The 11,859-nt window shown below is 51.0% G+C and overlaps 1 protein-coding gene across 1 annotated transcript in view; it reads left to right on the plus strand.

The window, feature by feature from the left end:
• The window catches only part of P3H3 (prolyl 3-hydroxylase 3), a 52,463-nt gene extending 44,627 nt beyond the window's left edge, over window positions 1-7,836 (plus strand). Inside the window, exon 15 of the mRNA XM_068258361.1 lies at window positions 7,514-7,836. Coding sequence (XP_068114462.1) covers window positions 7,514-7,699 — 186 coding nt within the window. The 3' untranslated portion in view covers window positions 7,700-7,836. The remainder of the gene's footprint in view (window positions 1-7,513) is intronic.
• The last annotated feature ends 4,023 nt before the right edge of the window (window positions 7,837-11,859 follow it).

Consider the following 11,859-nt stretch of genomic DNA (forward strand, 5'->3'; position numbering starts at 1 on the left):
AAACTCGTATCCGGCTTCCATGTTGTTCCCATTACACGTGCTTTGAATTAATGTCGTGAGCACACACGTTTTTTACCAATTACAAGGATGCAAATGTTATCATGTAAATCGACGTACTAGGTTCCACCTAGCGTGTTGCTTGCCAAATCGCAAGCGCACTGCATGCAGCATTTTTACTGCGACTGCCTTCAGTACAATTGAACGAGATGTTCCAAGCACTTTAAAAATTGCAGCACAGAAAATGAACAGCTCCCACCCCTTCTACTCTTTCTTTCCCTCACTGTGCTACCATAGCTTCACCAGAACACGCACTTGTATTTTTGGGTGTGTTTAATTAAAGGGGTTCTGTAGTGTTTTTTAAAATCAAAAAGTGTCACTTACCTGGGGCTTCTAACGGCCCCCCTGCAGATATTCTGTCCCGCGCCGTCACTGAAGAATCCTCCATTCCTCGCCACGGGTCACCATTCATGCCTTGTAAGGGTTTTTCGTCTTCCTCTGGATCAACAGGGATATGTGAGGGAGCGGGCTGGTGTTGTACTTTGTCGCCAACCAGCTAGAAGCCAGGCTTACAGATAACAACATTTTTGATACTTTTCAGTCAGGATTCAGGAAAAGGCACAGCACTGAAACGGCATTAGTCCGAGTAATGAATGATCTACTTACTGCAAGGGACAAGGGTGATTGCTCAATTCTGATTCTTCTTGACTTGTCTGCAGCATTTGATACTGTGGATCATGAAATACTAATCCAGCGACTGAAGAATTACTGTGGCCTAAGGGGTACTATTCTTAACTGGTTTCAGACCTTCCTATCTGGCAGGACACAGCAAGTATGTCTGGGCACACACTACTCTAATCCAGTGCCACTTGCCTATGGAGTTCCACAGGGTTCTGTACTATCACCATTACTCTTTGCAGTCTACATGCTCCCACTGGACAAAATAATCCAGAACTTTGGCCTAGGATACCATTGTTATGCAGATGACACACAGCTGTATCTGTCCTTTAAGCCTGGCACCCAAGACCCATCAGCATAAATGCGTGTCTAGTGGATTTACAAAATTGGATGAACACCAGCTGGCTGAGGCTGAACTCTGACAAAACAGAGGTATTGGTGGTAGGTGGTCCACACATGATGGATAAAGTTCAAAACGCTCACCACCTCAAACTAGCAATTGGGGAGATACTGTACAGTATAAAGACTCTGTGCGAAACCTTGGGGTGATCCTGGATGGAAATCTAAAACTCAAACAGCAGATATCAGCTGTCGTCAAGTCTTCCTTCTTCCATCTAAGAAATATAGCGAAAATCAAACACCTTATCCCAGCTGAAGACCTACCTGCCCTGGTTCATGCATTTGTATCCTCCTGCCTAGACTACTGCAACGCCCTGTTCATCGGATCTACAGATAAGGTTCTGCGCCCCTTACAGCTAGTACAGAATGCTGCAGCCAGACTCCTAGCCAATGCCCCCCGCAGCTCACACATCACCCCAGTACTGCAAACTCTTCACTGGTTGCCAGTAAAATGGAGAATCAATTTTAAGATCTGCCTGCTGACATTCAAGGCTCTACACCACATGGGACCCAAATACATAGCGGATCTATTGGAACTCTATGCCCCTCCACGCACCCTCCGCTCTGCCAACAAGATGAAGCTGGTTATTCCCAGGATACACTTAACATTTGGTGCTCGGGCCTTTTCCTATGCAGGCCCTACTCTATGGAACTCACTTCCACAATCAGTACGAGAGGCTCCTTCTCTGGACAGCTTTAAAAAAAGGCTAAAAACTCACCTCTTTTCCCTAGCCTTTGAGACTGCATAATGCAGGGTCACAGCGCTTTGAGTCCCCAGGGAGAAAAGCACTATATAAATATTATTGTTATTGTTCTTGTTGTTTTCTGGTTGAACTCGATGGACGTATGTCTTTTTTCAACCCAAATAACTATGTAACTTTTTGATTTAAAAAACCCCTAAAAAACGCTACAGAACCCCTTTAAAGAGAATCTGTAACGACAAAACGTCCCCTGGGGGGTACTCACCTCGGATGGGGGAAGCCTCAGGATCCTAATGAGGCTTCCCACGCCGTCTACCGTCCCTCGGGGGTCTCGCTGTAGCCCTCCGTACAGCGGTGACGTAATATTTACCTTCCTGGCTCCTGCGCAGGCGCTCTGGCGGCTCCGAAGGAGGCGGAAATACCCGATCGCCGTCGGGTCCGCTCTACTGCGCAGGCGCAAGTCTCCGGCGCCTGCGCAGTAGAGCGGACCCGACTGAGATCGGGTATTTCCGCCTCCTTCGGAGCGAAAGCAGCCACAGCGCCCCCGCTGGTGCCGGCAAAGGTAAATATTGAATTGAACAGTCGGGCCTGTCGCTGGCTTGTTCGGAGGGCTGCAGCAAGACCTCCGTGGGACAGAGGACGGCGTGGGAAGCCTCATTAGGATCCTGAGGCTTCCCCCACCCGAGGTGAGTACCCCCCAGGGGACGTTTTTGATGTTACAGAGTCTCTTTAAGGTGGCCATACACTCAGGGGAGGACTGGCCCAGGGGGACGGGGGGCAATTGCCCCCCGGGCCGCCCGAATCTTAAGTAATTAGGGCCAGCCACTGCTATACGCAGCGGCTGCAGACATACCACAGGTGACAGGTTCGCAGTGGGGATCGCAACCTCGCGCGATATTTCCCGGCAAGTTAAAGTATCCAATCAGAGAAGGGGCTGAGGCGGCCGGCTGTGGTGTGCCCTTGTGCGTGGCTGTGGCTGCGCCTGCGGTGGATGTGAGCGGCACAAGAACACAAATAGCTTAGGTCCTCTCCGGCCCGGTGGGTTGACCCTGCTTGACTCCGCCCCCCGCCTGGAGCCATTGCCGCCCGCAACGTGCTGCTGTGCCTGTGGTGTCATCGGAGTGAGCTGTCTCACTCTTCAGCTTTCTGTGCTGGGGGGGCTGGGGGCCTGGAGCTGCGGCTACGAGTGGCTGGCTGTCCTGGCTGGAGGAGTCGGACACTCTGGGGGCTGGGAGTCGGAGATGCCACCTATAGCTGCTTGCTGCTGTGGAGGAGGAGGAGGTGTAGGACTTAGGAGACAGGAGGATAGAGGAGGTCGGGTCCAGGTCGCCAGAGGAGAAGGGGGTTTTTATAAATTTTGTTTCTGTACTTCTTCTCCCTTCTTGTCACTGAGTTACTCACACTTTGCTGCCTGCCTGCTACTGCTGTCAAATTTAATTCTCTGCCCAGGCCAGTGCCCTCTGAGTTTTTTTTTGTGTGATAATCATCCCCATTCTGACCCTGGCCTGAGGAGGAACGTTTTTTCTTCTTGTGGTGTGATTGGCGGCAGGGGAGGGGGGAGGCAGGCAGTTAGGCACTGTCAAACAGGTAGTTGGAGGGGGGGGGGGGGGGGTAGGTGTCAGACAAGTAGTTTGTATGGTGAGTGGGCAGGAGTGGGGCTAGGCATCACCAGGTAGGTAGGTTTGTGTGTGTGTGTGTGTGTGTGTGGGGGGGGGGGGGTTGTTTAAAGGAGTTATCAGGCATTTTTAATGAAATAAGTGCTACTTACCCGGGGCTTCCTCCAGCCCCACGCTCCCAGCATGTCCCTCGCCGCAGCTCTGCAGTCAGCCATTCGCTGCCGCTGCCTCCCAGTCCCCGGCGATGGCACCAGTCCGACCTGGATGTCGGCCTGTACTGCGCCTGTGCGAGCAGCACTGTCAATCATCGCCACGTGGACCGGAGTGTACTGCGCAGGCGCAGTAGTTCTGCGTCTACACAGTACGCTCTGGTCCATGTGGCGGTGATTGACAGCGCCGTTCGCACAGGCGCAGTCGGCCTGACGTCATCGCCAGGGGCTGGGAGGCAGCGGCAGCGAACAGCTGACTGCAGAGCTGCGGCAAGGGACATGCTGGGAGCTTGGGGCTGGACGAGCCCTGGGTAAGTAGCACTTATTTGCATAAAAATAAAAAAAAAAAGCCTGATAACTCCTTTAAGGTTAGGCATCAGACACAGACAGGTAGATTGTGCGGAGAAATGGGGTTGGGCATCAGGTACATAGTGTGTGTGTGTGTGTGTGAGAGTGTGTGTGTGTGTGTGTGTGTGTGTGTGTGTGTGCGTGCGTGCGTGCGTGCGTGCGTGCGTGCGTGCGTGCGTGCGTGCGTGCGTGCGTGAGTGCGTGCGTGCGTGCGTGCGTGCGTGCGTGCGTGCGTGCGTGTGTGTGTGTGTGTGTGTCTGGGGCTGTTAGTCATCACAATTTGAAGATTTGCACACAAGAAAGATATGGCTTTGGGCTGGGGATGCCGTGAAACGGGCCTCTAGTTTGTGTTGTCCCCCCAGGCCAAAAGGTCCCAGTCCTCCCCTGCATACACTTATCAGTTTTCTCCATTTATATACGGCCACTCTGATTGAATCTGCTAGAAATCGATGCTGTGGTTGGCCTGATTGATCGATTTTTGTCCAGAATTGATCAAATCAGTCAATCAAAAGATATCGATCGACAGCCCTTAGTGTCGCACTGCATATAACAGTGGAATGCCACGGTTAGAAAGATGTTTAACCTCCTTGCCGGTCTAAAAAATCCGGCAAGGAGGCAGCGCCGCACTTTTTTTAAATTTATTTATTTTTTAAATCATGTAGCGAGCCCAGGGCTCGCTACATGATAGCCTCTGAGCGAAGGCATCCCCATACCCACTCCGATCGCCTTCGGCGATCAGAGTATGCAGGAAATCCCGCTGAGAACGGGATTTCCTGCAGGGCTTCCCCGGTCGCCATGGCGACGGGGCGGGATGACGTCACCAACGTCATGGATGTCACAGGGAATCCCGAACCGCCCCTCAGCGCTGCCTGGCACTGATTGGCCAGGCTGCGCAGGGGTCTGGGGCGGGGGGGGGGGCAGCTCGGTAGCGGCGAATCGGCGGCGAGCGGCGGCGATCACGTACTACACGCAGCTAGCAAAGTGCTAGCTGCGTGTAGGGAAAAAAAATTATGCAAATCGGCCCAGCGGGGCCTGAGAAATCCTCCTGCGCAGGTTACCCCGAGCTGAGCTCGGGATACCCGGCAAGGAGGTTAATATAGATTTTCTGCTGAAATCTATTAAAAAATCTATGCCTAGTGAGTGATAGTAAAGGCGGTCGCCTACTTACACAGGTTGAATAGGTTGAATTTGTCTGTAAGTTGAGTCCTGTCTGTGTTAAACATGGTGAATAAATGATTTACGGTACTTTCGGAAGACTCACGATTTAGGCCCCAGCTACACCATACAATTTTTTGTCTGATTCGATTCGATTAAATCTGACACATCGGGATTTGATTCGATTCGATTTGCCATTGTTTTGCAATGGCAAATTGAATCAAATCAAATTTAATCTCGATCAGACATGTTGGATTGAATCAAATCGAATCAGTGAATCGAATCGGACAAAAAATTGTATGGTGTAGATGGGGCTTTAGACATAGAGTATTATTATTATGTGTATTGGTTGCTTCCAATGAGCTTTTAAAGTGTTTTAACCTACTTACAACAGTTTGTACAATTCTGTAATATTTCACAACAAACAAATGTAATGAAAAAATAGTATTGCATATTTTGTACATGAAGGCGATTTTTGTTTTCCTGAAACATTGTAACTTATGTGATTTATAAGTAGAGATGTTTTCGAACTGTTCGCGAACAGTTATGGGCAAGCCTGGCTCTGTACTACTTCCGGGTCGCAAGGTCCCTCAGTAGTACGCAGGCGCTGGCCCGGCAGTCTGCGTCCTTGAGCACGCACCTGTGGCCGGGCACGCTCTGCGCATGACATCACGTTAGGATCCACCAGGTACCCATCCTCACCTCGGCCCTCTCTCTGTCAAGAACCACTCGATGCGGACCCTTCCTTTCGTGTTGCCACCCCCTTCCTCTAGATCAGGGGTCTCAAACTCAATTTACCTGGGGGCCGCAGGAGGCAAAGTCAGGATGAGGCTGGGCCGCATAAGGAATTTCACAATCACGGCGCATCGCCGCCTCTGCCCGCCCCTCTCACTCTTCCTTCACAGAGAGGGGCGGGGAGAGGTGGCGATCCGTGCGGCGATTGACGTCAGGAGGGGCAGAGCTGAAGCTGAAAGCTCTGCCCCTTCCAGGAAATGCCGGTGGATTGCCCCCCGGGCGATTTGGGGGCTCTGCAGCCCTCGTTTAGCGGCGGGATGCGGCGGATTACTTGGGAGTACTGAAGCGAACTATAAGGAAGCTTTTGCCGGCGAGGGCCACAAAATATTGTATCGAGGGCCGCAAATGGCCTGCGGGCCGCGAGTTTGAGACCCCTGCTCTAGATTGTAAGCCTTTGGCAGGGCCCTCTCCCACTTGATTGTGCACTCTATTCAGAATAACATGAACTTGTATTATTGGTACTGCTACTCCAGTGTGTGATCTGGCATTATGTCCCATGTGCAATTAACTTTCTCTCCCGAGTTATCTCATAGGACATCATTTTCATATTCTCTTTAAAAAAGAAAAAAAAAAACTTTTTGGCATGTTAGAGCTGTAAGGCTGCTTTCACAGTGGGACGTTACAGGTGCATGTTAGAGCAGCCTGTAACGCAGCCCACCGCACAGCAATGAAAAATGAATGGGCTGTTCACAGTGCCCACGTTGCGTTACATTGTAACGCAGCAGGTAAAAACAAAGTGCTGCATGCTGTGCGTTATCCGCGGCTAAGCCGTGTTAGACTGTTTGCACATGCTCCGTGATGTTGGAGGAGGAGGTCTCCCCTCCTCCTCCGCGGCCAGCCACATGGCTAATTAATATTCACTGCACGGTGTGACGTGCAGTGTTTACTTCCTGGAGCGCCGCTCTGTATGGCGATTGGCTGGCGGGACCACGTGATGCCGCATGCGTCCAAAAGTACACATCACGGCATGACAGGACGCATGAAGAGTCGCATAACGCGGCTCGATCTGACGTCCAGCTTCAACCCCACTATGCGTTGCGTTAGGTGCACGTTATGCGACCTAAACGTAGCATCTAACGCAACGTCTTAGTGGGGAAGAAGCCTTAAAGTACCCAAAATATGGTGAAAAAGTACCATCAAATTTATTATCAGTGTTTTTTGGCTTGTTGATGGTTTAACTACTTGCCGACCGCTCCACACCGATGTATGGGGCTAGCAGGAGATCGCGCGCTGCTGCTGCACGCATCCCTCCTTCTCCGCTCCGCCTTCAGTCTCCCAGCGGCGATCGCCACTCAGAGACTGTTAGAAGGTGAAACTGCCGTCTAAGATACATGTACAGCGCTGCGATCTAAGGCAGCGCTGTACTGGGGACAGCCGTGTGACACGGCTATCCCCCTGGGAGACCTGACAGTGATCGGTTGTCAGAGGCTGAAGCTTATGACAGCCGATCACGCCTTGTACAGCACTGCATAATTTGTTGGCACTATATAAATCCAATAAATAATAATATATAGCACATTTGCACTGGGCTAGCCTATAGAAGAAGATGGTGATGATAAAGCTGTATTGATACATACTAATAATTTCACATTATGTCTTTTTTGTGCTGTGACAGGAAAGACATCAGGCAAAGCTTCTGGTAAAAGGTGAGAAAAGCGACAGTAAGAATGAGGAGACGACCCCCAGGCGGGGCAGGGAGACCAGCAGGTCACAGACCACCTCCAGTGAGGAGGAACCAGAGAAACCATCCGGCCGGCAGCAGAGGAGGAGATCTGCCAGGACAGTGAGAGATGAACTGTGAGCTATAATACAGGAGGTGGCAAGAGGGACTGTACAGTGCAGAGGCTGCCCAGGAGATCAGAGCGCCGCCCTACAGACTGATACCTCACTCAGCACTTTTTGTACTTAAAATGGTAACATGACCCTGTTATCACAAAACCTGCAGCCTTTTCTCTGAAGAAAATGGTATCCTAAAACTGTCTGCTCCCTGTGCAAAGGTCTTAATGGTTGTCGCTGGGTTTGGCCACACCTCCTCCTCAGCATGCTTTACATGGCTGGAAACAAATCCTGCAAACAGGGCCGGAGCTACCATAGGAAAAAATAGGCAGTTGCCCCAGGGCCCCAGAGCCTGTAGGGGCCCCCAAGGTGTCCCTCCCCCATCTTAAATGTTGCTCCCCAGGGACTCTGCAGAGTCTGTTAAGTTGGGAGGTGATTGGGGGAGGGTCAGCAGCCAGCTCAGGGGCCCAGGAGGGAAATTTGGCTGCAACAAAAGGGCTTTTAATGGCGCTTTTTGGTCGGGGGGGGGGGTGTCTGTTGGGGGGGCCCCAAGGCTAATTTAGCCCTAGGGCCCAATTGTTACTTGAACCAGCCCTGCCTGCAAAGCAGCTGGATTTTCCACTGTGTATCGGGGTTGACGTGTTGGGGGCGGGGCACACAGATGCAGCCACTCTGTGTGTACAGTGCAGAGCGACCAATCAGAATCATCATTCCTGTATCCTGGCCCCAGACCCGGCTACAAGAAAGATTCTGATTCGTCCAGACACTGCTCTGAGATTCATGCCAGATACCTCATCCATCTACAAAATAATACAATTCTAAGGCTGCATCCTCCAAAAGCTGGACACCAATCCCCTTCCCCCACCATTCTGCCTGCATTCCTCCATCCCAAATGAAAATAAATTAAAAGTAATCCTTCCTGAATTACATCTGTGCAACCCTCCCCATCATACTGCATAAGCCTCCTCTCCTTCTCAGTCAGTCAACTCTAGCTCTTTGCGACCATCAGAGCCGGGACAAGGTCCTCCAGCACCCAAGGCTGAGACACCAAAGTGCGCCCCTCCATCCCTCCACCCCGGCAGTAACACACTGATTGCTATTAGACTAAGAGGCACCCCAGGGCCCCCAACACCTTAATCTCTAGTTATCTGGCTTGTAGTCACTTCCATGTATCTCCTTTTCTTATTTCTTTCTGCTTCAAACACAATTAGGAATGACAGCTGAATGAATTGTGCACCCCCTCCTACACTGCGCCCTGAGGCTGGAGCCTCTCCAGCCTATGCCTCGGCCCGGCCCTGGCGACCATATGTACTTTTTTCAAGCATCGCTTCTTTCAGCTGTTGCATAGTCATGTTCTTAGCATCAGATATGCTGTCTATCCATCTTGGCACAAGCTTATTTTATCCAACTTTCAAACTGCATTAGATTCCTTTCCACCAAACATCCAACCCGAAGTCCAGCTGCCCAGCCTTCTCCTTCAAATATATTTATATATTGATGAATGACAGCGCTACTCTTCCATATTCCTTTAAATCTGCAAAAATGTAAACATACTGCACATAGTGCATTACTGTAGTAAAAACAAGTGACCACACTTTCCCAGTGACAAAAGTGATGCACACGTGATATGAAAACAGTGTGTTAAACACCCCCGGTTTTCCAGCAATACTATCCGCTCACCAGATTCTAGCCACCTCACATCCAGGTGGGTCTAGCGTTTGTTGTCAACCAATGGCTATACAGCATTCACTTCCATCAAGTAGAAAATTATTTATTCCAGATCATGTAAAAACATAAACACATAAAATTGCTCATAGCGCAACATGGTATATTCAATGAGAATCAGCCTGCGCTTATCCAGCGCACTTACATACTCCCAATGGTTGTAGTGCCTATCGGGCTGATGAGCCCAGCGGTAATCACCCCCTCTGGTGGCGTCGGCGTCCCGTTACTCCACCGCGGCGTATCCGCTACTCCACTTCCCCGTCCCAGCCGGCCGGCGAACACTTCTGCAACCTGGTGACGTCAGTCGCACCTGACTCCGCCCTACGCGTTTCGTCCTATGGACTCATCAGGGGCTGCAATCCACCTACACCATGCCTTCCACGCCTACCGCCCATCCCCTGAACATCCTGCCTGCCATTCAACTTTCCAACAGCACCAACTCCCATAGCCCACCAATCAACAATAGCCCACCAATCCCCACACACACACACACACACCGGCATCACAATCACAACAACCGAACAGCCTATTAATCCTTCTACACAAGTCTTCCAGCTCTGGGTGGAGTTTGCCAACATCTGGATGTCTTCCTGCTGCAAAACGAAAGGAAGGTTTTGCAGTATATAGTGGAGCAGATGCAGTAAGGCTCAGCAGGTCAGACACCGTGCAGAAGAAGCAATGTACTGCACTACGCAGAGTATAGCTATACTGTATACGCACTTGCGTGTCAGCCACTATGATCACTAATGATAATATTAGGCAACAGTCATTTCAACAATTGCTGTACAGACATGCTACTTGGCTTCCGGGCCTGGGGCGAGCCACCTTTTTTGCTTTATGTGGTGGAGAGGGGGGTGAATGAAATCATTCATTTTGGCAAAGGAACAACTAAAGTGTGTAGATGGCTTAGGCTGTGCGGGTCACAGGTGGTGTAGGGAAAATAGAGCAATGCTTTGCAGTATAAAGAAGAGTACATGGAGGAAAGCTCTGTAGGTCACACACAGTGCAAATGGAGTGACGCTCTGCAGAAGAAGGGAAAGCTCTGCAGTCTATAGACAGAACAGATGGAGTGATGCTCTGCAGGAGAAGGGAAAGCTCTGCAGTCTATAGACAGGACAGTGCAGATGTAATGATGCTCTGCAGAACAAAGGGGAGTAGCAGGAGGAAAGCTCTGCAGTCTATTGGCAGTGCAGATGGAGTGATGCTCTGCAGGAGAAGGGGAGCAGCAGGAGGAAAGCTGTATAGGCAGTGCTGTGCATATAGAGTGATTCTCTGCAGAACACAGGGGAGCAGAAGGAGGAAAGCTCTGCAGTCTGTAGGCAGTGCAGTGCAGATGGAGTCATACTCTGCAGAACACAGGGGAGCAGCAGGAGGAAAGCTGTATAGGCAGTGCAGTGCGGATGGAGTGATGCTCTGCAGAACACAGGGGAGCAGCAGGAGGAAAGTTGTATAGGCAGTGCAGTGCGGATGGAGTGATGCTCTGCAGAACACAGGGGAGCAGCAGGAGGAAAGCTGTATAGGCAGTGCAGTGCAGATGGAGTGATGCTCTGCAGAACACAGGGGAGCAGCAGGAGGAAAGCTGTATAGGCAGTGCAGTGCGGATGGAGTGATGCTCTGCAGAACACGGGAGCAGCAGGAGGAAAGCTGTATAGGCAGTGCAGTGCAGATGGAGTCATACTCTGCAGAACACAGGGGAGCAGCAGGAGAAGGGAAAGCTCTGCAGTCTATAGTCAGTGCAATACAGATGGAGTCATACTCTGCAGAACACAGGGGAGCAGTAGGAGGAAAGCTCTGCAGTCTATAGGCAGTGCAGTGCAGATGGAGTGAAGCTCTGCAGAACAAAGGGGAGTAGCAGGAAGAAAGCTCTGCAGTCTATAGGCAGTGCAGTGCACATGAAGTGATGCTCTGCAGAACAAAGGGGAGTAGCAGGAGGAAAACTGCAGTCTATAGGCAGTGCAGTGCAGATGGAGTGATGCTCTGCAGAACAAAGGGGAGTAGCAGGAAGAAAGCTCTGCAGTCTATAGGCAGTGCAGTGCAGGTGGAGTGATGCTCTGCAGAACAAAGGGGAGTAGCAGGAAGAAAGCTCTGCAGTCTATAGGCAGTGCAGTGCAGGTGGAGTGATGCTCTGCAGAACAAAAGGGAGTAGCAGGAGGAAAGCTCTGCAGTCTATAGGCAGTGCAGATGGAGTGATGCTCTGCAGAACACAGGGGAGCAGCAGGAGGAAAGCTCTGCAGTTTACAGGCAGTGTAGTGCAGATGGAGTGAAGCTCTGCAGGAGAAGGGGAGCAGCAGGAGGAAAGCTGTTGTTTAGGCAGTGCAGTGCGGATGGAGTGATGCTCTGCATTATATGGTGGACCAGGTGGGGCAATGTTCTGTAGTGTATAGCAGGGCAGATGGAGGGACGCTCTGCAGATCACAGCCACTGCACATTGAGGAATGCTCTGCAATGTATAGCGGATCA

Source organism: Hyperolius riggenbachi, chromosome 10 (genome assembly GCF_040937935.1).
Source record: "Hyperolius riggenbachi isolate aHypRig1 chromosome 10, aHypRig1.pri, whole genome shotgun sequence".
Classification (NCBI taxonomy): domain Eukaryota; kingdom Metazoa; phylum Chordata; class Amphibia; order Anura; family Hyperoliidae; genus Hyperolius; species Hyperolius riggenbachi.